At 44.3% G+C, this 27,415-nt stretch overlaps 1 protein-coding gene across 1 annotated transcript in view; it reads left to right on the top strand.

Annotated features, from left to right (window-relative positions):
- The first annotated feature begins 1,587 nt into the window (after positions 1-1,587).
- Positions 1,588-27,415, top strand: part of TEDC1 (tubulin epsilon and delta complex 1) — a 70,977-nt gene continuing 45,149 nt past the window's right edge. Inside the window, exons 1-5 of the mRNA XM_059478310.1 lie at positions 1,588-1,764; positions 2,704-2,782; positions 8,446-8,648; positions 21,259-21,417; positions 27,297-27,395. Coding sequence (XP_059334293.1) covers positions 1,588-1,764; positions 2,704-2,782; positions 8,446-8,648; positions 21,259-21,417; positions 27,297-27,395 — 717 coding nt within the window. The remainder of the gene's footprint in view (positions 1,765-2,703; positions 2,783-8,445; positions 8,649-21,258; positions 21,418-27,296; positions 27,396-27,415) is intronic.

Genomic DNA, 27,415 nt, shown 5'->3' with positions numbered 1-27,415 from the left:
GATACTGGTGGAAAAAAAAGTAAAGGCATCGCGCTAGATGCACAGTGAGCACATTAAATGGGCTATGAGCTGGGGAACTGGCCAAGAAACCATCAGTGGGGGCTTCCAGCAGGTCTCATGCCCAGGCACAGGCAGGATCCCCGCGGCGCTGGCGGAGCAGACTCGTGTCCCTGGCACGGACCAGCTGTGCTCCCTCTGCTAACCCACAGCAGGAATCCATCTCCGTGCCAGGTTCTGGGTCTGTAAACCCTGGTCACGGCCAGGCTTCTCTCAGGAGCTCAGGCTTCTCCCACAGAGCAGCTCCGTTTCTCCTCCCCCATGGTGCCTGAGGATTAACAACTGGGATCACTTCATGTCGGGGGTTGAATGCCTGGGGACCCGGGCTGGCTGCAGCACGGCCTGCTGAGCAGGAGGCAGGCAGGAATGTCGCAGGGATACCGCAGGGATATCGCAGGAACATCGCAGGGATATTGCAGGAACATCGCAGAGCTGCTGCCCAGCGCTGCTCCCCGTGTCCCCGAGCTGTTCGGACTGCAGTGAGCTGTGCTTTTGCCATAGTTCTGCCGGCTTTTGCAGCAGCTCTGTCCGCCAGGAAGGGTGGGGGGAGCTCGCAGGGCTTCCCGGGTGTTTTCTGCCGGGGCAGGAGGCGCGTCCATGGCTCGGGGTGGGGGTGACACGTGTGGGTGACAGCCCGGGAGCGTCCTGTGCCCCCAGGCATGAGCGCAGGCCGAGGGAGCGTCGGGACCACCGGCGGTCCGGGAGGTGTGGGGACATCCAGGGATGTGCAGAGACATCCAGGGAGATGCAGGGACAACCAGGGCAATGCAGGGACATGCAGAGAGTTGCAGGGACATCCAAGGAGATGGAGGATGATGCAGAGATATGCAGAGAGTTTCAGGGACAACCAGGGCAATGCAGGGACATGCAGAGAGTTGCAGGGACATCCAAGGAGATGGAGGATGATGCAGAGATATGCAGAGAGTTTCAGGGACAACCAGGGCAATGCAGGGACATGCAGAGAGTTGCAGGGACATCCAAGGAGATGGAGGATGATGCAGGGACATGCAGAGAGTTGCAGGGACATCCAAGGAGATGGAGGATGATGCAGGAACACGCAGGGAGATGCAGAGACATCCAAGGAGATGCAGGGTGGTGCAGGGACATGCAGAGACATCCAGGGCGATGCAGGGACATGCAGGGTGATGCAGGGACATGCAGGGTGGTGCAGGGACGTGCAGAGACAGGCGGGGACACCCAAGGAGATGGAGGATGATGCAGAGAGATCCAGGGAGATGCAGGGTGGTGCAGAGACATGCAGGGAATTGTAGACACACCCAGGGAGATGCAGACACACCCAGGGAGATGCGGGAGTTGCAGACACATCCAGGGAGATGCAGGGACGTGCAGGGAGCTGCAGACACATCCAGGGCGAGAGGCAGGGACATGCAGGGAGCTGCAGACACATCCAGGGCGAGAGGCAGGGCTGGCGCGCCCGCAGTGCCCCCTCCCCGCGGCCAGGGGGCGCTGCCGCGGGCGGGCGGCCCGGAAGAGCGTTCCCGCTGGAGCCGGGGCGGCGGGAGCGGCGTGATGCGCGGGCGGCAGCGGGAGCAGTCCCGGGAGCAGCAGCAGCAGCCCCGGGAGGAGCAGCGGCAGCGGGGCCCGGCGCTGTCTGCCGCCGTCGGGGCGCTGTGCCGGGCCCTGCCGCCCCACGCCCGGCCCGCCCCCGACACCCTGCGCCGCGCCAGGTTCGATCGGCCGCAGGCGGTGAGCGCCGGCCGCTCCGCCCGGAGACCCTGCGGGGCACGGGGCAGCGGGGACCAGCGGGACCCCCGAGTGCGACGGGGCCCGGAGGCACACTCGGCTCTGCACGGCAGCGCCACGGGCACTGAGCCTTGGGCAGGCCCTGCGTGAGGGGCCGCGGTGTGACCCCGGCTCGCTATGGCCCCGGCTCGGTGCGGCCCCGGTTCGCTGTCCGCCCAGCTGACACGTGTTAGGGAATCTCAGCGAACTCGCCGCTCTGGGAAGGGCTGTGCCTCACTGTGGCTGTAACTTGGTGTTTCACCCTGGTCTGCGACACCTCCTCGGTGTCGCCTGGGGTTGCTGCCCTTTGCCGTACCCAGCTGGGGTCTGGCTGCTTTGCCTCCGAGGCTGCCAGCTCGCACACAGGGTACCTCCCTTCCTCGGCTATTTTAAGGGTTTTACGAGTGTTGACTGAGATTCCAGCCGTAAGAATCACTGTTTGAGTTTGTCAGCATGCTGTCCTTGTGCAGCCAAGAAACCATTCCCAGTTCCAGCTCATTCTGTCGTGCCTCTCTGAGTTGGGCGCTGGTCAGATGTGTTCAGGTGCCTGTTTGGCTGCGGCTGAGCTGTGCCATATGCGGCTGTATCAGAGCAGATTTTGGACTGCTCCACACATGGGTCTCTCTGTAGGAGTGCTGAGTGTTGCTGTACAACATTAGCCCTTTTCTTTCTGGGTGCTCCTTTCTATAGATTCTGTGTTCACCAGGCAGGAACGTGAACATACATGAACAGGAGCATTGACATACATGAACCTGCCTGATCAGATGGTGCTGGCTGGGTCAGCAGATGTGCTGTTCCATGTGTGATGTTCAGATATGGGCTTAATTGCCTAATTAAGACTAAATAATTAATATGGCAGATATTTTTCTTGCTGATCTCCCCTTCCACCCCTCTCTTTTGCAGAGCCTGGACTTCTGGAAGCTGCTGTATGTGCTTCTGAAGCAGATCCACGGGGGCAGCTGGACAGAGTCTGATGCCATAGGTAAATAACATCATTCTGGCTGACTGCAGTTTCCATCTGTCCTGGGACTGGTTTTGTAGCACCTTTGGCTCCTTTCTCCCTGTAGTGAGTGCTCTGTTTTGCACACCTGTGTCCCCAACTTACCAGACCTCAGGTTTAGTGATGAGGAAACGTGCTGTGAGGCAGGTTGCTGCTCTTTGATGTGCTTTGTCCTGGAAACTGGGATGCTCCACAGGCTCTTGCATCCCTTTGACATTTTATTGCAGGTAAATCTCTGCAGTGATGTTATGCATTTTCAGTATCTGCAAAGACAGAAGTAGATTTAGTGCTTTCCTTTGGTTCCTTCTTTTCCCATTCCCATTCATACCATGAGTCTGTTGGTCATTTTCTATCCAGTCCTGTGTCAGAGCCAGGAATTGCAACGTGAGAACCATGAAGGCAGTGTTTTGGATTTAAGTTCTAGATAAAACAAGAAATGGACTTTGTGTGATTATTTTAGGGGGACTGTGAATAATGTCTCTAAGGACAAGGCCACTGCTTCAGAGAGGAGCTGAATGCAGATTGGCTTCTCAAAGCAGCAGAAACACTATTTACTTCTTAAATGTACCACTACTCCCCACCTTCTCTCTTGAAACATGTCTATCTAGGGCCTTTTCATTGTATGAGAATTGTATTGTGATGAATCAAGGTCTCCTCATACCAACTCCATTAAATATTCACTTGTGCCCTTGAAAGCAAAACACCCTAAACCAGGCACTGCTTGAGCCCCTGGTTGGCTGTGAGCCTGGTGGCTCTGTAAATGGAATTAAGAAAGGTTCAGCATTGTGGAATGCAGAGCAAAACCACCAGCACAGTTCAGCTGGTAGCTCAGCAGGAAGTCCTGTTACTCGCAGGACTGCTGTTTTTCATTTGGCTGTCTTTATTTTTCCACTCATCCACAGTCTGCTGTGTATGGCAAGTCGGTTTATTGACTGTCTCCCACAGCATTGTGGATGTGGTCCTGCACATTGCAACCTTACTGGGGCCTGGCTGCTCCCATACTGATTGCCTGTAGCATTTGGGGACAGAATTTCCTAGTGCTCGTGGCAGGTTCCTGGCTCTGGGGACAGCAAACACAGCCTCAGCTGTGAGGTACCAGTGTGTGGTTCTGCTGAGAACTGCTCAGCTGATTTCTGAGAAACCTTTTTAGTCACAACTTGGTGATTAAAGCTGAAATTCGGGCTGGAGAGCTGTACTGTTTTTCAAATGACACTAATTACTTTTGCTTGGCAAGTGAATGGGTTGTCTGCTCTGAACACAATCGATACTTTACTGCTTTTCTTCTCTGCCCCAGCTCTGGTCTCTTGTGTATTTAATGCAAATGAAATAAGCCTTGGGCATAGGCACTAAATAACTTTCTCAGGTTTGTGTAGGATCTTGTTACACAACAGAGAATTTAAACAGATTCCTCTAATCCAAGTCTAGTGCCTTAGTCCACAGATCAAGCTTTGCTTTTCTTTGCTCTTTTGTACAACCTCTTAATTACCTTGGTTAAAATAAGGAGGGCAGCAGTTGCCAGATCCCAGAGGAAGGCTGTGAAGACTCCTTTGGTCTAGGGGTTACTGTGAGCATAGAAACAGCTTTCTGGAAAAGAGAAGCCATTCTCCAGTGATCTTGTATCCTTTATTTTTCAAAAGGAAACACTGATCTTTGGCTAGTTCAGGAATCCCACTGAAGCCTACCAGTCAGTGGTTATAAAATTCTGCTGCTGCTGCCTCCTGGTTTCTTGTTCTGTGAGAATTTTTTCTTCCCACAGTGAAAAACACTTAACTGTAAACTTTGATGTAAACTTGCTGTAAAACCCAGCCCCTTAAACATGTCACAGCAGTGGGCCACTGGACAGTGGAGAGTCAGAGTAAGCTGTGTGAATACTCTGGGCATAACCTTGCTGATGAAATCATGATTAGTGCTTTCATGCTGCTTGTTCTTCCCAGAGGCTGATGGACTCGGTTAACAACCTGACAGCCACACCAGGTAGCAGTGCCAAATGCATTTGGATAGTCGGAGGACACATTTATTTTCTGGGATTGCTGTTCAGTTTTTATGGCATGGGAAAGAGGTGTGGAGCTGCAATAGATTGTTTGTTTGACAAAAGTAACAGAAAATGTTTTTCTGAAGCAGTAGTTTCCCATAATACCACTACCTGTGCAGGTGTTCCTTGTCTGAGTGCATGAAGTCATGTGTCTGTGTCTCTGCTTGTACTTGGTTTGTAATTCCTTTCCATTTTAGCCTGCCAGCCTAGTGCATAGCTCTTATTTGAATATCATCTTGTAAATCACTGAAAATATTTGTCAGGAGTGGAAGAGTATAGTTTTAAGTGAGCTGAACCCTGAGGTTCATCCCCAGCTTGGTCTTACTTGCTGAATATAGTTTTATAAATACTATCTGTGGAGAAGGGGATTAGTTGGGAGCCTTGTGAAGGTCTTTCAATATAAATTTCCCCATCCTAGTGCCATGAGAAGATGTCAGAGAGGTGTCTGGTGTGTCTTTTCTACCTGAGTGATGTTTTTTCCTCTCTCTTGGTCACACATTATGGAAGAATCCATCTTGGTCCTGGGTGCTCACATAACTGCCATTTATACTTTTGTTGCCATTTATACTTTTGCATTTTAACTTGAGCACTCTGGAGATGGGGAAAACTAAGGGACTTCTCTAAGGTTACAGGAAGGCTCCTTGAGCCTCAGATCCATGCCTTGACTGCTCATTCCCAATTCCTGCCTGGCACACCAGCTGCACCCTCTCCTGTGACAGCAGTATGTTGCAGAGGGAGATAAAGGACCAGAACAACCCTGAAATTCAGGTGGTGAATTGCCTTGGTGGATCTGGCCTGAGTGATATATCAGAGCAGGGAAATGGTGATAAAAGAAAATAAAAACCACCTGACCTGCTCTCCTTTCCTCCACTTTGATATGTGATTTTTTAAGGAGCTCCTTGAACTGCAGATGGCAGCATGTGATGCTTATTTGCTTTGAAAAAGGAGGAAAGCATGTACTGACCATCCTTCCTTTTGGAGGATTCCTTCCTTTATCTGTTATGGCAGTTCCTTTCTTGACAAATGGACACAGAAAAGGAAAGGATGTCATGAAAATCCTGCTCATGTTGGAATGTTCACAAGTGATCAAAATAAAATCTGAAATATCTCCTTGCTCCTCCTGTGCTTGAAGGATTGGAGAGCACATCTCCAGTAAGATTTTTAGCAAGCCACAGGCATTTCTGCCACCCTGACATGGGGAAGGGAAGCTGCTTGTTCCATTTACAGGGTCTGTGAAAAGGGCAAATGGAGTGATTTAGGTCTTTGTAGGAATGCCTGAACTGCATGAAACTGTAGATTCCTCTAGCTCCACCCAGCTGTGACAGCTGTCAAAGGGAAAGAAAAGAGCAAATCTAGAAGGATGCTTTCATGGCATGGGGGATACTCTTTCAGCCTCCAGCAGTTTCCATCTCAGACTTTGCAATCCAGAGAGGATATGTTTGTGTTTCATAAGTTTCCATGAACTGCTGTTCTGTGAATCCAGTTTCTCCTTGAGCCTGAGTGACTCTTAGGAGTCCATGGAGTCCCACAGTGAGCAATTTCAGAATTTTGCTGCGTGTGTGAAGAGCATCTCTTTTATCATGTTTTGACTCACATGCTTGCTAACTTTGTTGGCTCACAGTTCTTGTGTTGAGTGTTGTGCAAACAAATCATCCACTCTTCACCAATTGCACAGCACTCAGGATTTTGAAGAGTTTTGTCATATCCATTCTTGCTCTTCTTGGCCTACTTCATCGCTTCTTACAGTGCAGCTGTTCTGTTCTTGTGGTTGTACTTGTCCTTTCTCTTCATTTCTTTCCAATTTTTCTGTAGCCTTAATGGGAGAGAAGAAATAATCACAGGGTCACAGTGGGTACTTGTGTTCTGTTCAGTGTCCTTGCTAGGTTTCTCACACTGAGCTTGCCTTTGGATGCCTGTCAGAACCAGTTGTGATACTGTCATTAAAAACCTTACCATCTGAGATGGTGTTCCTGAGCCCACAGAGCACTTCCAGGTCCAGTCTCATGTTGTAAGTCAGTAAAGTTAGGAACATTTCTTTCTTTGTGCACATAATTTTTCATTTTTTCTAAAAATACTTTTATCTGTCTTTTTAAAGCTTAGGCTCAAGGTTCTGCAGTCCTTCATGATCTGCCTGCATTCTTTACTACTAATATCACAGCAGCACCAAGTTTTCTGTCACTGTCACGTTGTCTAAGTGTCATTTTGAGTTGTTTGAACAGCAGCTGTTTAGCACAGAGCCCTCGTGTGAAACCACTGTTTGTTCCTGCCCTCTGGTTCTTGTCTGCTGGGTACTTGTCATTGATCCAAGGCTTTTCCTCTCCCCCCACTGCAGTGCCTTGGTTTCTTTGTGCAAGCTGAATCCCAGTGGGAAGTCTAAATGTCTTGCCCTGGTTGAATCTTCCTTAATCACTTGCTTCTTGTAGCCCTCAGAGAACTTCAGAAACTTTCTGAGCAGGTCTTCTTTTTACAGCTGTTGGTTCTTAGCCAGTATGTGTTGTTTTCATTGTCCCCTTAATTATGTTCTTTATTCTGTTTTTGCCTTAGTACAGAGCCAAGGTTTATTGGGCAGAACCTTTTTTAATAATAACTTTCTCTATGTTTCCTCAGTATTTTACAGCCGTGCAGTGCCTGTCTTGTAGCTGTCAGGTAACATTTGCTGGTGTGAAGGAATATGGATCAGAGCATTCCTGAGAATTTAATAGCCCATGTGCTGTGCTGCATTATCTCTGCTCTCTGGCGCTCAGAGATTTGCAGCAGGCTGTGAAGCTCCTATCTCTAAATTCCAGTTTAGTTCAGGAGTAGAGTTGTTCAGAGTGTTTACTAATTCATAGCATGCTTGGTGACTCATAAAAAATGAATAGGTGAATTGGAGTCCCATTGTGGTGGGGGTGGCTAGTTGCCTTTGTTAATTTCCAGGAGGCCATTACCTCCTGGAAATTCAAAGTTGGGTCTTGATCCCAACTTTGAATTTCTTCTCTTCCCTGAGCAGCAGTTCCTGCAATCAGAATGGGGCAGTATAACGAAGGCTTTTATCCTTTCCCTGCTGTCCTTCACCAGTTGTTGATTGTGGCTTATAGATAAAACCTTATAAAAGAAAAGCCTTATAAAACATGGTTCAAACCTTACTATTCTGGCTAAACTAACCTGAGAAAAAAAATTATAAAAATAAAAATCAGTTTACATAACAATCTATTCTTATGAGAAAAGAGTTCACAGCTACAAAAATAAAAAGTCTATCCTGTGAGTCCATGAAAAAATATAAACTATTGGAAAGAAAAAAATTTGATCAACATGTACATTAACCATTACCAACCAATCAACTGAGTTTCAGTAATTAGCTATCCAATTAAATTCAAACAGGGTACTTCTAACACCATATAAAAGTAAGCTATGTACAATAAAGATTCAGCCATTCCACACAAAAGCCCGAGCATCTCATCCAGCCCATTTCTATCTCCAGCTCAAGGCTACAATGACGCTTGATAAAGACCAAGTCTCCCCTGCCCTCCTGAGGCTGGGTGAAGGTGCTGCCCTCTGAGGAGGCAGCGCTGTGGGGCTGGCTGGGTGCATGCAGTGCTGCAGGGTGTCACTCTGTGGTGTTTTTCTCCTCCAGGTGCCCAGGTGAGGTTTGTGCAGTGGGCTCTGTGGTACCGCGGCTACGGGCGGCCCCAGCTGCAGCGGCTGCCGGCCGATGGCTCCACGGGCAGCCGGGAGCTGCTGCTGGCCTTCTCCTGGCTGCTGCGCTGCCCCGGCCTCCTGGAGCAGCTGCTGGCCCAGAACAGAGTGCAGACTGGGGACCACACCTCTGTGTGCACGGTGAGCATGCTGTGTCCTCCCCCCCAGCCTGTGCACGAGTCACCTGTGACAGCAGCTGTGTCACCAGCAGGGTGTCATGGGTGCTGGCCTGGTGCCTTGGCAGGTAAGTGACTGCAGCTTCAAAAATGGCCGCTGTCTGTTTCCTTTCCCTTCTCTAAGCTTTCTGTGTGTAAAGCTTAGGGGTTCTTTGTCACAGACGCACTTTATGAAAAATCCTTTTGCCAGGGTTTTTTCTCCTGAGAAGCTGAGAAGCCTCAGGAAAAAGAAACACAATAATTATCTGCTGCTGTGGAATGCAACAGGTGCATCTTTGATTGGTCCATGTGGTTGTTTTTAATTAATGGCCAATCAAAGTCCAGCTGTCTCAGACTCTCTGGTCAGTCACAAGATTTTATTATCATTCCATTCCTTTCCTTTCTAGCTTTCTGATGAAATCCTTTCTTCTATTCTTTAGTATAGTTTTAGTATATAATTTTCTTTTAATACAATATATATCATAAAATAATAAATCAGCCTTCTGAAACATGGAGTCAAGATTCTCATCTCTTCCCTCATCCTGGGACCCCTTTTAACGCCACCACAGTTCTTTCTCTTTATCAAACTCCCTCCCCTGCCTGAATTCCCTGATTTCTATTTCCAGTGTGGGTGAGGCCACTGTGGAGGTAAGTGAATCTCTTCAGTCTCTCTGCTTCTGGGTCTTGGGCTCCCAGACTGAGCTGTGAGTGGTTCTGCAGGGCAGGCAAAAGGTTAGCAGTGAATGCTGGCTGTGTTGGCACTGTTGGGTAGAGCAGGTAAGGCAAATAATACTTTTTGCAAACAACAAGGTCTCAAATGGCAGCTCCTGCCCTTGAGGTCACTAATGACCTTTGAGAACACACTAGAGTATGTTGTTTTTTCTGTTAGTAAAAGCTGTTAGTACATAGAAAATCTGTTCTGAAGTAGCCATCATCTAGTCAGACACTAATTACTGCTCAGTCTGCTTCAAGATGATAGGCTCACAGAATTTCTTAGTTTTTTGGCAAAGGACTTTGTAGGTCAGAATCCCTACCTGCTGATTATCTTGTGGTGTCTGTGTGGTCTTTCTTAAACCTATATATGTTTTTCCCCTGGTTTTCTGGAGCCTTTTTAGGGGGCAGCAAAGCAGGAAAGCTGCAATATAAAAACAGTGTCTTCAGAAAGAAAACACTTGTACAAATGGAAAACAGTTCAAGGGAAAGAATCCTTTTTGTAACAACATTACAAGAAGTATTTTGAGGAAAGGAACCACTCTTGCTGCACTACAATTATTTGCTGCACAGAAGAGGGAGCACAAGAGGCTGAGCTGTGACTGGCAGTGCCATCCACTTATGTGAAGGGTGCCTTGAGATTTCAGAAAAAACACACTGCTGGACAACTTTTTACTTTCAACTTCTCTTTTACCTTTTTCTTGTTTTTCATTTGCAGTAGCAGGGTTTTTTTTTTGTTTTTTTTTTTTTAATTTTTTTTGTTAAATTTTTTTTTTAATTTCTGTTACAAAAGAGTGACAAGTGAAATGTGACATGAATTCAGGGAGTGGGGCAGCACCTGTGTTATTTTCTCTGAAGGCTTCAAGTTTTGCAATTCCCAAAAAGGGATGAAAGAACTATGGTAATACAATGTTATCTCTCATGGCCACACATACTGGTGTGTCTTTCACTGCAATTCTCACCTGCTGTACTCATGTTTTTCAAAAAGCATGGGATGCATATTAAATGTTTTTACTCCATAACTGTCCCAAACAGTGTTTGGAAAGGCTTGAGAGTCTGAATATTTTTTTTAATGGACCAGACAAAAATTGTATAGACTGGAAGTTGGAGTTAGCTTGTGTATGTAAAGCTCATTGTATTAATGGAAACATTTCTTGTATGGTGCTCATCCAGCAGTTTTGATGCTCCAATAAAAATAGATATTTACAAGGGAAAAAAAAGAATATAGTTATAGCATAACTAGTGGGTTTTGTGATTCTCCATCACAAGAAAGTTAAAGCAAATGGAATTTTGAGGGAGAGGTCTTACCTTTTATTTGATCAACTAGGCATTGCAAAACCGATAAATTCAGCCTTTAGGTGCAAAGCAAATGAAGATCTAGGAATGCACTGGCAAGGATGCAAGGAGGCAGTGGTGGGTGAGGAGGAGATGGGTGGGTCACACACCTCATTTTGGTCAGTGAATCAGCTCCTTGGAAACCACTCGTGAAAACCTGCTGCTTGTTTGTTTCATAGAAGTGTTAAGTTTTATTGCTGTTAGATATTGGTATTTGCTGGCTGTTGTTATTTGGTTATTTTTTGTTATTTTTATTCATGTGGCAAAGCCTGCTCATCTGCCAGTGTTCAGCAATAAAACCCCAAAATCTCAGTAAGAGAGGGGGAGGGTGAGGTTGTCACTTTGCTACCTGACATCTTGTAAGTTAACACACCAGACGTGCAGTCTCTGCAGTCTTAACTCTCTTCTATTTCAGTAAAGTGAAGGAAAAAGATAAAAGAAGAGGAAAAAACCTTCACTCAGGAAAGATCTGTCTCAAAAAATAGGAGAAAGAGAAGGGAATGCTCTTTAAAACAATTGAAATTAAATTCTCAGTTAAGAACTTGAAAAGTCTTCCACTGAATGAAATCTTTAATGATTACAAACAATTTTCCTGAAGTGAAAATGTTGCAAAACAAAAATCCATGAAATACATTTAGTTCTGTGCATGGCTGAGATCTCTGCCAAAATGAGCAAAGTGTAAAAGCCAGTACTTGCTGGAAAAGTACATCTGTTGGTCTACCAGTGAGAATAAATTTGGAGAGAACCCTTTGACTTCATTTAAAAGGAAAGGAGTCTCAGTAAGAGTATGCATAGCTTTAGTTCAAACCGATATTCACGTGATTTGCTTTTAAAATTTTGTCTGAAATCCACCAAGATGAACAGGGTCTGTTGTGTGAGAAGAGAGAATGGAGCTAATCCCTAAATTAAGTGTACAGTCATGTTCTGACTGTTCTTTCAGCCCAAGTTTGAAACAAAGCCTGCTGAATTGCTGATAATGTGCCAAATACCCAACATATCAACGGCCAATTAATTTAAATAATTTCATTTCAGGCTACCACACTCTGGCCTTTTTTCCTTTGCAGTTCCTTAGCAACACTGTTTTCTTTCCCTGCAAATTGAACACTTCCATCAGCTCTAAAGGATTTTCAGAGGTACAAGGGTATTCGTGACACATGATGGACAAGGAGCTCAAGCTCTGCATGGAATTCTTAATCTTTTGAACCTGAGCTGGGAAAAGCTTCCACAAGCTGACTTTTGCATGTATTTACGTTTTCAGAACCAAGAGTTTAAGTGATTCCTGAAATGATAAACTCAGAGATGATGAAAGGTGGTAAGAGGTAGTGCTAATGTAGTCAGAACTAACTCACTGTGAGGTAGTTGTGGCAAGGACAGGCATGGTTGGTGGCCTGGGGTGGTTCTTGGGGTTGGCTGCTTTTGTGTGTTAGGTAAGAGGTCCCTTCAGGGCGCCTCCAGCTCGTGGTTTTTGGCAGGGCAGAGCTGCAGTGTCTGCTGAACCAGGATCCTGGGGCCTGTGGCAGGTCCTTCCCTGGCCATGTGAATTTATAAACTGGGAGGGGAAACAGCTAAAGGAGCAAACTGTGTTGCTGAGCAGGAGAAGGAGGAGGGGACCCATAATCTATGATAAACTGGGATCCATAATCCATGATAAACTTTATTCAGGTTCTCTGAATTTACTGTGCTCATCTGTCAGCAGGTTGGTGACTCCAGAGGCAGTAAGTGAAAGTTCAAACCTTGCACTGGCCAACTCTTTAGAAGAAGTAATCACAAACTCTGTTAGATCTATAAAGACTTAAGAACAATCTGAATTGGAGGCTCACATCGATGCACTGAAGTGTCTGCTTGGGAATTCTCGCCCATTAATTGCATTAAAGCACTGGGCCAGTAATTGATGGACAAGGTTTTCAAAGGCTTTTGACACCCCTTGTGAATTTCCATCTCAGATATTTACTGCTGTGATGTCTCAACGTCTGCTGCTGCTTTGGTGATCATGTACTGGCACATTATTCTCAAATGCCATTTATTGATTCTTATTCACACAGAACAAATCCAAGTGTACAAGACACAGCTGAAAACCTGTAGTTGAAGCTGTTTCCTTCGCTGAACTTGGGAGGCACACCTGGGGAGTTCTCATTCTCTCTGAGAAGGATATAATTGATATAAACTTCCCTTTTTAGCACATTCAATATTTGACTAATTCTTATTTACCTCGCATTTTAAATTTCAATGATACCGCCCCAGCTTTCTCCAAATCTGTGACGGTTTGGCCAGGTAATAGCAGTAATTTGTGAGCACAATATTCTTCCTGTTTCCAGGCAGGAATACTGCCTGTGCTTCTTTTATTTCTACAGCTGAAATTAATCTGTGTGCCCTGTAATTTGATTATGTGTGGAGGCTGTTGAGCTTTTTAAATGGGTGTAGTGATGTTATATCCCTCATGATCATCAGGAGATGTTGTACAAACACTGGTTCTTTTTTCCACTAATTCCCCCTGTCTGCTTCTGGGCCTCTGAATGAAATTGGATGCCCCTCCCCTTTTGTGAATTTGTAGTAATCAAACAAATAGAGCTATTATGTCTCTTGTGCTTGGAATTCCTGCATGTGTCTCCAGCATGCCAAAATGAATTCAGTTTAATTACTTCTGGTGGGCAAAAATGAAGATAAACATGTCTTCTGACCCTTAGGTTTGCAATTTGATTAATCTTTTGTTTGTCATGGTCGAGTTTGGCTCACTGGCTATTTCCAGTACCGTGTAAGGCTTATGCTTGGTCTAATCTTGTTGCAATGCCTTCCTTTCACAGAAAACCTGACAGTCACTGCTGTTTCATAAACCATGTTATTGAGGAAAGTGTTAAAGTAGCAGCCCAGCTCGATGCTCCACCTAGTAGAAAACCAGGAAACCTTGGGCACTAGTTTCAGTGAAAAGTAGTTTTCTGCATTTTTTCCATGTCTTCATCAATTCCAGTGAGGACAGAGGAGGGAATTTTATTAACCTTATTGATTCTGACTCAGAGGCATAATTACTTTCCAGATCTTTATGGGCTATATTAGTCTGTCAGCTTTCATTTTTTGGTTTTCCTCCCTTATTCCCTCAGCTTACACTTCTATTCTCTTTGTCCTCCTGTCTTCCTAGTAACTCTCACCATTTATGTTTTTGCCCTTTTTCTGCTATTACTGTTGCTGGATTCAGTAGCTGCTAAGGAACACTCCTTTTTTATAAGCCATCTGCTAAACCTGAGCAGAGGGTGCAGCATCCCTGAGGTTTCTCCTGCAGAATTTTCCTCACCTCAGTGTGGCTGACAAGTCTGTTGTAGCATACTTTGAACTTGTCATGGTGCCTTCTTCCTGTGCTACACTGGAAGATGTGCAGTTACCAACATTTGTCTTTGCTTGACACAGTGAATGCACAATTAAGAAGTGTTTTTTTTTTTTTTTTTCTAGACAGCATGTCAAAGTAAAACACTGTAAAAGACAAGTCTGAACTGATCAGAAAGGCTTATAATTTATTGAATCTGCTGTGTCTCTGGTAATGTCTGAATTGCAGAATTTCTTGAGCTTGACATTACAGCTGACGTGTTCTGGATGGGGTTCAGCAGACAGGCCCTTGAGCTGTGTGAGGAGCAAATGCTGAGGACTAGTGTGCTGCTAGGAAGGTTTACCATGATCACACTGGTACTTGCTGAAATCCAGCACAGGGAGCTCCTTCCCAGGCTGTTGGGGAAACAGGAGGGATTTTGAGACGTTTCAGTGCCTCTCCTGCCCTCCAGTGCCAGGGAGCAGCCAGTGCCTTTGGTACGTTCTGATTATCTTTGCAGCCTTTGGAGTTAAATGTCAGCATCTGTTTGTGGTGTCCCACTGTCAGCAACCTGGGTCTGAGGTTGAGGGAATCCTCTGAAATAAAGCACTTTTCCCTCAGGAGGAGTTTTCCTTCAGGAATGTGGAGAGGGGCATGGCAGGCCCTTACCCAGAGCTCTGTCTCCTCTCTCCTGGAGGGCAGGTGCTGTTCCCTGTGTTCCCCTAGCTCCAGGTGTGCTGTTGCTGCAGGGAGCTGCATCTTTCTGTCTCCAGGGGCTCCTCTCTTGCCACCATGGAGCAAATGGCCATGGGCAAGGGGAACTACAGCTGCAGGCAGGGGGAAAAAAGCAGTGCAAGGCATTATTGTGTTGCATTTCATGAGCCTTGCCGAACGTTCTCCCAGTTAAGGTCTGCCCTGTCACGTGTTGGTCTTAGGATGTTGAGTTTCCATGTTCTGTCTGAATATATAATGCAGTGAGCATTGGGATTTTAACATTCTTTTTTAAAACCTTGCAGCTCCAAAGATTAGGCAGCACTGCCGAGCTCATTGAAAGGCCTCGTGCTTTTGCTGTATTGCAGAGCTCTTAAACAGCCTCCCAAATGAGTGGGGAGGGATGGGATAAAGGACTGATGTGCTCTAGTGCCTCAGGCCCGTGGCTACTGCCAGAGAGGCTTGTTTGAACAAGGCAGGCATGGGTAAGAGCTATGTTCACATTTTCTGTCTTCCCTCAGCACCTTCTCTTTTTCACTCTTTGCCAAGAGTAAGCTCTTGGGAGTGCTGTTGTGAGTAGTAATTCTTACAAGAGGCATAGAAATTTAAAAGCTAAAAGGCCTTGAGGAAACACAGGACTTCACTTTTTTTTAATTTTAATTGCTGAATGCGATATGAGCGTAACTTCAATGTTGAGAACACTCATGTTTGTGGAAAACTGACATTCTATGCAAATATCTGGAGATTTAATTGGTATGTGCACCATTTGGGAATGGGTTTTTACACCATCTATCTTTCCCTGCATAAATCTAATCTGGATCCTGTCTTGTCTATGAGGAAATTCATTTAGTGTTGTTTATGGTGCTATTAATGAAAATAGTGCTGTCCCTTTTGCATTCATCTGCTCAGATTGTTCCTTTTCACATTTTCCCTCCTGCAGATAGATATATGGCTGTATTAATTAAGAAAGCATGTCTGATGCTGTTATTTCTGGCTATGGTGTTTAATTAGGAAAAAAAACCAACCAAAAACTGTGTTCTGTTTAAAGATGTGTAATTACAGAAGTGAACATATGTTATGTCACATCAAAACCAATGTCTGAATTATGAGTGGCTCGGAACGAGCACTCAGTAAAAGCTGCAGAAACACTTTATTGGCTTGATTTATGTGACTGCCTTGCCTTTCCTGAGCCCTGCAGTGAGGATCTAAATGTGCTCCTACCCACCTTTGTGATACCAGGCTGTGGGCTGAGAGTAGTTAAGATCTGAGTGGTGGGTGAGTAAATATTTTCTGTCTAGACCTGGAGTCAGTCCTGTGGGCTGGGAATGGGCACTGGAGGCTTCAGCTGGCAATTGCTTTGTGTTGCTCTGCTCAAGGATTAGTGTCAGGGAGTTGACCTAGTGCATCTATCCATGGGTGAAACATCTTATCCATGTTCCAGCAGGCTTGTTTCTCCATGGCTAGTGTGAGCAGCAGATGGTTTGCTGGTTGTCCAGGTGTGGAGGCAGAGAGCTGGTGCTTGGAGGGATTTGGAAGATGCCTGGGGAAAGGCAGAGCTCGGTGGGGATGAGCTGGACTCTGTCCTGGGCCGACAGGTGGCAGCTCACAGTCAGAAAAGAGCATCTCTGGGGGAGCCAGCCCTGCCATGGCTGTGTTTTACAGCAGTGCAGGCCCTTTCTATTCCAGTGCCTGCTCAGAGCACAGTGAATTTATTAAGGTAAGGATTTATAAGCCTGAAAGATTCCTATATCAGTAGGAATAGTGTAGAAAGTCTAGATGAATTTGCACAGCAGAGTGTTTCCTCTGCAGTCCTGCTAATGGCATATCGCTGGATCTGCAAGGAATTTTTCATTAAATCAGTTTTTGGAGTTTTAGTAAATCAAAATGTATGAGCAGAGCAAAATCTATTCCATACCAAGTCACTAAAATCCTCAAATAGAGCAAGCAGTGGAAAAAATGCTCCCTTCTCATATGTCTGTAAACACACTGGTGCCTGTGTTGTTCTTTGATGAAGTATTTATGTGATGAAGTACTTGTTTAATTTATCTCCGTCCACTGTTGGTACACCTGCTCTCTGATTTCTGATAACATGGGATTGCTTTGTATTTCAAACCAAAAAAGAACAGCTTCATTTCTGCTGTTGAAGTTGAAACTTCTTAATCTTTAATTTCTCTCTAAGCACATTGCTTGCAAGTTGTTTCCTCAGATGTATGGAATGTGGCTGAAAATTGATAAAGCACCATGTCTTTTTCACACTCTCCTTTCTCCCACCCCTTATTCTTTTCCTCTGAGCACTTTCATATCTGATGGCTTTTTTCAGTTCACTGTATTTCATGACTCTGACTTGTCTGCTCAGAACAATTCTGCCAGGAGGACTTTGGCAGTGTTGGGGTTTTTTTAATGCACTTGCTGCATTGTCTAACCACAAGCCAATTCACACTTTTTGGGAATGATCTGACAACTTTTTTTTTTTTTATAATTTGACTTGAAATAGATTGGAATGGAATGTTTAGGGCAAAATTTGTGTGTTAAAGACTGAATTCTAGGCTGCCTTGCAAAAATTGTTAAATATATGCTTTTGGGACATAAACCACGTTTAGGTCTGGCTAAGCCAGAGGTGTATTTGTGAGCTTGGGGTAGGTTTTGTAGTTTGTGAGCTACCTTAGCTGGGATGGGGATGGGTGGTATCTTGGATGGTGTATTTGTTCTGGGGCTTAGCTGTTTGTTTCTCCTGGCTCTTTTACCACAGGAGAGGTGGTTCTGCTGGAGTGTGGGCAGGGTGATAGTTCAGAAACTGGCTTGGAGGGAGCTCGTGTAAATATATGCTTGTCACTTTGATCAGGCTTGTGCTTGCTTTTCTTAGTCTTGCCAATGAGTGGATACTGAAAAATTCTAACAGCAGTGCTTGGAGCTTTTAGCATAGAAAGCTCCTTTGGGGTGAGTTATGGTGGGAGTGAAATGAGGAGCTTCATTCTATCTTCTGCTTAATCAGTTTTCCTAAGTTACACTGCTCAGGGGTGCTCTGGCAGGTCCACACCTCCCAGTTTGACCAGCCCAGCTCAGGTATCACAGTGATGGGACAAGCCCCAGTGTGGTGATGAGGAGGGCATTGATGTTTGCTCATGTGGCTTTTGAACTGCAGGGCTGTGGCACCAATTCCTCGAGCTGATCCAGGCTCGTCCCTTCTCTGAAATGGAATCAGAGAGAAGCATTAATTGCAGCAAACAGTTTGCAAGCAAAATGATTCTCTGGGAAGTGGCTATGGAATGATCTCTTCCAGAAGTGGTGTGGAGCATCCCAAGTGTGGGAAGGCCATTGGGGTCCCTGGGTAGTTGCCTTGGCTGCTCTCTCTGTGAACTGGACTAAAAAAATATGCACTTCTGTATCTCAGAGTGAGTGTAGGTGTGTACCTGGGCTGCTGCATAGGTTAGATAAATTCACATTGATACTCAAAGCAAAGCCTGTAGCTTGGGGCAGTGTTTTGTGATTTTTCACCCCCTGGGAGAGCAGTAAATAGTCTTAGATTGTAAAGATGGGACTGGAAATTGAGGTCACAGTATAATATGCAAGACCTTTTTTTTTTTTACACCTTGTTTACTTTATGCCGGGCTAAGTATTTCATAGCAAAAGTAAATTTTTTGTGCAGTTTGTGAAATAAATAATGGAGAGATCCCGTTAAAAATGGATTGGCTGGCTTCCTTATTTTAATATTAATAAGGCAGGTTGCTACAATAAAATTAGCTCTGCTGCTGTTTGTCACTGTACTGCCAAAGCAATCGAGTCTAATGCCATTCCTTCCTGAAATAAATCCCCAGGAGAGCAGTATTTGTGCTGTTCTGAAACCTCTAACCAGGGAAGTTGGAGTAGGACTGTAAATTATGGACACTGCAGATTTTAATCTGGGATTCCCAAGTCTGTCTTTGGCCTTGTGGCTTTCTAGCTGCTTATGTGAGGTGTTTTAATGTTCTTTACACGTGGGTTTTCTCTGTTGCCATGACTAATATCCAGCTGCTTAGCTACCATGCTAATGGGCAGCTTGGGGATCATATCTGCATGGTGTCCTGGTCCTGAAACCTTCCTGGCTGGGGCAAAACATCTGAACTGTGGAGGTGTTGGGAAGGATGAAAGTTTGACAAGAAGGTCTCACAGATATGGATGCTTGGCAGAAAGATTTTTGAATGCAAAATCTGAAGAAGGAATAGAAATGAAAGCAAGTTTTGATATAGAAGAAAAGAATTGCTGAGCCAGCCTTACTGGATAACCAAGGAGGCAAAGGGTGTGTTAGTTACAAGGGGTTTTTATGGCTTAGAGAAAAGGATAAACCCACCCCAAACAAGAAGATGTTTTTACCAAGCAGAAAGCACAGGCAAACAAGCCTGCCAATGTTGCAAGTAGAAAAAAGGTCTCAGAATTTTCCATTGCAAGAAAACTGAAAAACATCTAGCTTAAACTGTAATGTACTAACTTTTAGTGCTTGGAGAACAGTAACATGAATATGGTAATTATAGCAGTTATGATAGGCTATAGGTAATAGTTAAGGTATAGATTGGTTCTTCTGTATTAAGATGCTCAGCAAAGAAAAGCAATATTATATAATGCAATGTGACCAAAACCAAAGGGTCTCCAGGCCTGCCTGCAGCTGGAGCTGACAGCTGTAGGCACAGCTCTGTCACCCATAACCCTGGACTTCTGTGACCTCTTGGATGTAATAAACTGCATTTTGGAGAGCCCCTGGAGTCCCACATCCCTCATTCAGCCTCTTACATGGAGCTACTTGGCTTGGGCTGCAGTGTCCTAGGACACAGTGCCTTGGTTTGGGAGCCTGGAGACAAAGGAGCAGAGGAAGAAGAGGGATGTTGGAGTTGACACAAACTCTTTTTTCTTTTTTTTCCTCTTTTTTTTTTTTTTTTTTTTTTTTTTTTTTTTTTTTTTTTTGTTAAAGATGAATCTGTGCCTTTAAAGTAGAAGCCCTTTTCCAGCCCTGCACCTCTGTGATTTATAGCATTTGTTCATCTGAGCCACAGAGCAAAAGGGAACAGACCTGTAATACTGATACAGTTTGGTATGTGACCAGAAAAGCATTTTTGTGCTTATGAATAATAGGGACACTCATTGTAATAGAGGCCCTGTCAGCTGGAGATATTTAGGTTAAAACAAGTGTTAGGGGTTATTTGATCATGGTTGTAGACACACTTCTGTTGAAATCTTCATTTTAGGCAAGATTAAATATCTTCATTTTACAGTTTGCATTGTTAGTTTAGGATCCAAATTGGAACTACATCCAAGCTTTGCCTGCCAACTGGATCTTTTGAAGATTTTCCTGAACGTGGAAATCTGTGAAGCAGGGAAGCACATATGCTTAAATACCATCAAGGTCTGTGGGTCCAAATATCTGCCTAAGTGTTTTCTTGCAAACAGTCATGTTTCAAATAGGCTTTTAAAATTTCTAATTAAAAGAAATGTCTTGAGAGTCTAAGAACTGGGAGACACTTTCAGAATGGCAAACATCCATTCTGAATAACCAAATCTTTGCAGTTCTGTGTTATTTCTACTTCTAATGACATGTTGTGGTAAAAATGTTTGGAATGATGGGTTGTGTTATTTGTGTGTAATTCCTATAGACTGCATGAAATGGAAAGCTCTACTTTAAATGGCATTACTGGCATCAGAGGTAAAACTACCCATGTCTTCTTCCCCTCTTAATTTGCAATCTGCAGGAGTCTGAGCTGCAAACGGAGAGATCTGTCTGTACATGTGAATGATGTCTTTGTGCAGGGGGCTGGGGGAGGTGGAATTCCCCGTGTTCCTGGGGAAGAGATACAACAAATGTGCTGCAGGAATTTCATGCAGAAGATGAAGGTGTTGGCTGGTGTTGGGTTTTCATCTGCAGCAGAAGGAAAGTGGGACAAGATGAACAAATGGAAACTCTTGGCTTCTCTGTTCTTCCTTCCAAATTACTCTGGAAAAAGGCAAAACAAGCAAGACAGATGATACAGCTGTAGCTGGGAGTGCCTCTGTGGAGTCCTGGTCTCTGCCAGCTGCAGGATTTTTTCTTTTCCTCAATCCTGCCAGACAGGAAATGCTGGATGGAGGAAAGAAAATAGCTGGGCAAGCACAGGCCCATGATTTTGTCCCTGTATAAGTTATTGATTTACAAAATGGGGTCTCAGGAAGACACTGCAGGAGCTAAATCTTATTTATGTTCTTTGACATATTAGAATGCAGTCAAAATACAGTTTTTCCCATCTGGGTAAAAAACATGCTTGCTGTCTCAGGAACACTGTGTCTTCCTGGGTATGGAAAATGAAAGATGGGAGGGGAGACAGCTCACCACATCACAGCTGAGAAGCTGATATGTATTCCACACTTCTCTACTTGTTTAGGCAGTTCCCAGTCCTGTGTTGTAATTTTTCTGTGCTGCTGGAATTGACTTCATTTTAGGGTGATTTTCTTCTTTGGCCTGAATATCTTGTATGTTCACTGATGGATGACTTGAAAATATTGAAACTAATTAAACCAGTCTGGTATCCTTTCCTGCTTTCAGTGTGAAGATGATGTGCCTGAGAGCCAGGAAGGCCCAGGTGAAGCAGGACCTGAAGGCAGAGTGGATGTTCGGTACCTGCAGTGGTTGCACGGGAGGCTGAGGTTGCAGTGGTGCAGTTTGCACGCTCAGCACCAGGAGCAATGCAAACTTTTGCACAAGGTAAATGATTCTTCTAACTCACCATGACATAGTTGATTATTTAAAAGCCTTGTCAGCTAGAGCTAAATGTACAAATTATTCTTGTTTGCTAGTTCTGCATTTTCTGTAGGTGAGAGTGAATCACTCTGAATATAAGCACCTCTGTCTTTCCCCAGTGTGGCAGAACCATTAGAAAATGTAGCATGTTCAGTGTTGGTAAGGCTGTAATTGTATAAAAGTCTCTTTTGCAGGTTGGCACACTAGTCACTTCTGCAACCAAAGGCTGCTGCTGTTTTTCTCAGAAAATGCCTGGTAGAAACAAGACAGAGCATTCTGGCTCCCCAGACAAGAAGTAGCAATGCAGAACTACAAGTTCACGGGAAATGTGGATTCAAAATGTTAAGCATAAATATTGAAAGTAATAGCAAAATAAAATGCAAAATCTCTCTCCAAAGTACCAGGGGACATCTCAGCAGAACCCAAAATTTACCTGCTTTTAAATCAGGAATCAGTAATGGTCCCTACACTGCTAAGGTTCCAGTTATCTTCCCATTTATGAGTGTTTAGATGCCTGTCTAATCACAGATATCTGGGAGCATTATATCTGTTTAGGATGGAACCAGCTTTCAGTCCCAAAGTCAACAGCGGTGGTGACTCCAGAAACAAATTAAAAAATTCTTAAGTTCTTAAGATAGTCCTAAAAGTTATTATGTATTGCTTTCCCTAGGTTCCCCTTTTCCATTTATATCTCTTTAAATAACTTAAATGGAGACAGCTATTACTGTACTCAAAACCTTCAGAGAAAACCTTTTTTTGAGACTAAAAATGGTTTGGGGAAATTTCTTCCCAAAGTATACATCAAAAAGTTGTCAGAACCATCTTCACCTTTGAATGAAGATGCTTTCTTGGTTTTAATCCTGTGTCTGACAGCAGTGCTAAAAGCTATAATGAAGTTACATTTTGTTCTTTCCATGAGCTAGTTGCTAGGGCAGATGTCTGATAGACAACCCTAGTGAGTGTGTGCAGCATCCAAAATAACCTTTTGCTTCTCACTGACCACTGCTGATGTGCTTCCCTGGTGTGGGAACAAAGGGGGCAATTCCCTCTAAGTGCCCGTGCAGCCCTTGGCTTTGTGCACTGTGATCACAGACCCTGCTGGGGCTGGGAGAGCTGAATGTCACATGGAATGATTGGCATCTCCCCCCCCCCACGATAAACTACCTCTATTTAAGGTATGCTGGTTTTTCCAGTAGGTGAGGCAAAGGCCTCCATAACTCATCATCAGTGCTCTGATTTATGTGAGACTTGACAGTAACAAATCATTAGGCAGCTCCAGTGCCTCAGCCTGCAGTTAATGAGGCTGAGGAAGAATTAAGAGCAGGTCAGACCTGGGGCTTGAGTACAAACAGAGATATTCTCAGCAGTCCAAATGAGCCTCTGAGCTAATGGAGAGATGTGCTGATGGGGCAACATGCTAAAAACTTGTTGGCAGGGGAGATGAGAGATGATGACCCTCCTGTGGAAGTTGCACTTTGAAATAAACTTGGACTTTTTTTGCCCCCTTTTGGCTAAGGCAGAATGTGTGTGATGGTGTTCACAGGGGTTTTCAGGTGAGGGAAGAGATGAGAATGTTGACTCCATGTTCAGAAGGCTTGATTTATTATTTTATGATATATATATATATTACATTAAAACTATACTAAAAAGAATAGAAGGAAAAGTTTCATCTCAGAAGGCTAGCTAAGCTAAGAATAGAAAGGAATGAATAATAAAGGTTTGTGTCTCGGACAGAGAGTCCAAGCTAACTGGGCTGTGGTTGGCCATTAATTACAAACATCCAAGATGGGCCAATCACAGATGCACCTGTTGCATTCCACAGCAGCAGATAATCAATGTTTACATTTTGTTCCTGAAGCCTCTCAGCTTCTCAGGAAGAAAAATCCTAAGAAAGGTTTTTAGTGCAAAAAAAGATGTCTGCGACAAATGTGTGCTAAAGTTAGGACAGTCAGACAACTGCAAGAGGCAGGTTAGTTATGCTGCAGGTCCCTGGACCATGATTTCCAGAATCTGTAGGAATAAGCAGGAGGGAGGTGTGTGTCTCTGTTCATCCAGTTTCCCAAAGCTGTCATTACTGCCTTCTCCAGCTGTCACTGCTGGGTGAAGCTGAAGGCAGCAGTGGTGATTGTCACAGTCAGAGTGCCACCATGGGGGTGCACAAAGGAGGATGGAACTGAGCCCAGCTCCTCCACATGTGAACCCACACTGGCATTATGTGTGCAGCTGTGGGAGTTCTGTTCAGAGCTGTAATAAAGTGCAGTGCTCTGATTTATACTTTAGTTTGAATTAAAAGCAGGAGAATGGAAAGGTAAATGTGGCTTTGGAAGGACATCATTACAGTGCCACATTAATGTTAGCATTTAGGGTAACAAAATATAAGATACTTGCACAATTTAACAGCTGTATAAACAATAATTGATATTTCCTGACTCTTTCTAGAGAAATTGCTTTTACCACTGCATTAATTTCAAAACTTTTAAACTCTTCTATGTGTTAGAAGACTGAACTGACCCAGTATGACCTCTATATGAGTTGCTGCTTTCCTCTAATAAACCACAAACACAGTATGCAAAAGGCTAATGAGTGTTATGTTTTTTAATTATGTTGGCAGATTTACAGAGGGCTTTCTGTACAAAATGATAATTAGGCTTTTACTCTCTCTGTTTAATAACGTAGCAGGTTATGTGTCTCAGCTGTGGAACAATCTTATTTACTGCTCATCAGGAGCTAGAATTTTTGTCAACTGATGGCGACACTTCTGCAGATTTCATTCTGTGACTCACACAAGCTCTAAAATGCCATTTTCTCTATTTGGGCCTTTCTGAGAAGAACACCACACAGCTGGAAAAAATGTTCTTACTCAGAAGATGACTGCCCTTCCTTCCACTCTGCATTTTTTAGTATGAGTATTGCCGTGCCCTCTGTCTACTCCATCCTGCCTGCAGCCACCTGAGGTTGATGGGCTGAAGGTGTGCAGTCCCCAAGAGAGGGAAACCTCCCTGGAGCTACAGCTGCTCCTGTGCTGGGAGTTGCTTGTTAGGTGGCCTGCCTGGCTGTTCCTCTGTGCTGCTGTTCAGTGACTTCAGCTCCCACCAGGCATGTTGAAGCTCACAGAAGCACACATGTCCTGCTGTAGGAGGGAGACTTCCTGAGGGAAATCTTCACCTCTCAGTTTCTGAGGAGGTTTGCAGCCTGAGGCAATGAGCTGTTGAATAACATTTTAATGGCTTCTCAACATGGACAGGTTGGCTTGCTTTGAAAGTATAATGTAGTAATACCATTCTAATTCCCTGGAAATTCTCAGTGGTACATATTTACCTGGTGTGCCTTCAAATGCATGGGAACGTGGAGAATAAATTACTGTGTTCAGGCACATCTCTTGGTTCCTTCTGTTCTCTTTCTTCTTTCTGTCAAATGCCAGAAGAATCTGTCTGCCTGAGTTTTGATCCCTCTTGAATTCATAGCAGAGAGCAGTTGTTTTTATTTAGTCTTTGAGTTGCCATTTTGCCTTAGAAAATGTCAATAAGAAGCCTTGCACGGTTTCAGCAAAACAGGAAGGAACCTGTATAGTTTAAAACTTTCATTTTTAGGGGGCTTGCTTAAATGCACTGTGCCACAGTTGGCATGTTATAAAAAACAGAGGAACAGGTGAGTTTGGATATCCTGGGGATATTTTCCATCCGGAAGTAGTGAGGGTTAGATCAGGCTCAGAGATTTTTTTTTAAGGAGGTGGATATCTGATTGTGAGCTGTGCATATGGGTTAGTAAGAATAAAATAATGTTAGATGGAATTCTCAATGATAGAAGAAGAGTTTAACATAACTGGAATTTTCAGATCATGGTAAAGCAACAAAAATAGTTTCAGTCTGCTTGGAAACTAAGAGCAAGAGTTGTATTGTTAGTAAGAATGCAGAGCAGCACTGGGAATTACTACCTACAAATGGAGTGGTTTCTTGTGCCTCTCTAAGGTATTAAAATATAAAATAATTTATCTGTTAACAGTATAAAATAATATGTAGTGGAGTAGATTGAATGGGTTGTATCTGTGTATCTGAGGTAGAAAGAGTAAAGGACAAGGACAAAGTCTTGATCTCTGAATAATAGAGGGCAGGGACTGGTGCTGGGTAATTACCTCATTGTCAGTAATTTATGAGTGAGCTAAACTGCAATTGTTAGATGCATCTGTAGCTTGACATGAAAAATCTACCACATTGCTCTGGGAATTGCTACCTTGTTTATTTATATATTTATATATTTTTTGTCTATTTGGTATGAAAATCTTTGCTTTTTTCCCCTAAGGTGAATTTGCCATTAGATCTCAGAAGCATATTCTTTAATGCAGTAGAATTAGAATTTTTTCCTCTCATGCAAACGTGTGTGAACCATGAGCAAGCCCCCTTTTCATCTTCTCTAGGTGAATTTGGCACCCTGCAGGGAGAGCAGCTTGAGTGAGCTCAAGGGCATTCAGGATTGGTGCTGAGTGTGGGGGCTGTGCCTGTGCTCCCTTGCAAAGGTTAGTGTGAGGTTAAATCAGAGCTGCCTCCACCTCAGGGGATTCCAGTGCCCAGGAGCAACAGCTGGGCATGTTCTGCCTCTCACCCTCTCCCCTCTGCTTCTGCTTTGGTGCTCTTTCCCTCTTTAAGCCTTGTTTATCTTCTGTTAGCCATCATTTAGACAGCAAAAATATAAATACTGGATTATTTGGGTATCCATCCAGTGTGGTCTCAGGGGAGCACCCTACTCCTCTGTTGTTACAGCTTTCCTGTGTTTGCTTTGGGCTTTACCCAGGGATGCTGCTGCCACCTGCCTTGGAGAAGGGGCTGAAATTCCCTGCTGGGGCCGGGGCCCAAGGGTTTGGCAGCCAGAATTACACAAGAATGCAGCAGGGAGAGAGGAGTGGCAGTGGAAAGGAAGAACATTGTGTAGGGAGGTGCTCTTTTATTTTTAAACTCGCATAGCTCTGCACATGTGACAGATGGTTGTCACCAGCAGTGAGTTTTGGGAAAGGAATGCTAAAATATTCTGAAGTTTCATGGAAGGGTTGATAATTACCCAGTGCCTGTCAACTTTAAAATAGTTGTCAATACCCAAGTGTGTGATAAAGTTCGTATTAGAATAAAGGAAGAAAAGCAGGAAACATTCTCTGTCTTCTGGCAGAAATATTAATGAAATATGAGTGATTGTCTGACAAATGTGCACTGCTATCTTGTTTGGCAGCTGCAGTTATTACAGTTACAAAGGGATCAGCTCTGAATAGGAGGAATTGCTTTTTATTGTTCCCTTGACTAACTTCGGAAGCTTCTTCATCAAGTAATTGATGATCCTATCACCAGTGCAGCTGGGACAAGGTCTTGGTAAGCAAAAGCCAACAGTATAGAGCAGCAAAAGAGAACCTTACTGTAACTAGGTAGCATTTTCTACTTAAAAGAAAGAAATAAAAATTATTCTGAGAGTATACTTTAGCTCAGTTCAGACTGCTGCTCTCTGTGTAAATGGTGTCTCCTCTCATGCCATGCACCCAGCCGTGTGTGCTGTAAGGAAAAAAAATTCAAGACAGGATAAAGAGAGAAACCTTCAGTTTTCCTGTGGCAGCAGTGGTTGCAATTCCTGCCTGTGGTTCTGGCAGTGCTGCCAGATGCACCATTTTGTGAAGTGTTGTGGTGCCTGCTCCTCCTCTCCATTCTGTTGGTGGTGGCACTCACGCTTGTCCATGTCCACAGGAAAGGCTTTGTGAGCACTGGTCACATCACCCTGCCAACCCACACAGCTGTTGGGTGGTAGTTAATGACCTTGATGATCTGCTCCTTGCACTGACAACTGTCTTTTAAATCAATCTGTTCCAGATCCATTCATTCACCAGTGGCTCCCACATGGACCAGAACCTTGGACATTTCTCTGTCACAGAAGCAGATCTCATTAGACATCCAGAGAACTACAAGCAGGTAATGCTTCTCCTGTAATT

This window comes from Ammospiza nelsoni, chromosome 9, assembly GCF_027579445.1.
Source record: "Ammospiza nelsoni isolate bAmmNel1 chromosome 9, bAmmNel1.pri, whole genome shotgun sequence".
Classification (NCBI taxonomy): domain Eukaryota; kingdom Metazoa; phylum Chordata; class Aves; order Passeriformes; family Passerellidae; genus Ammospiza; species Ammospiza nelsoni.
This window is presented reverse-complemented; position numbering and strand designations above follow the sequence as displayed.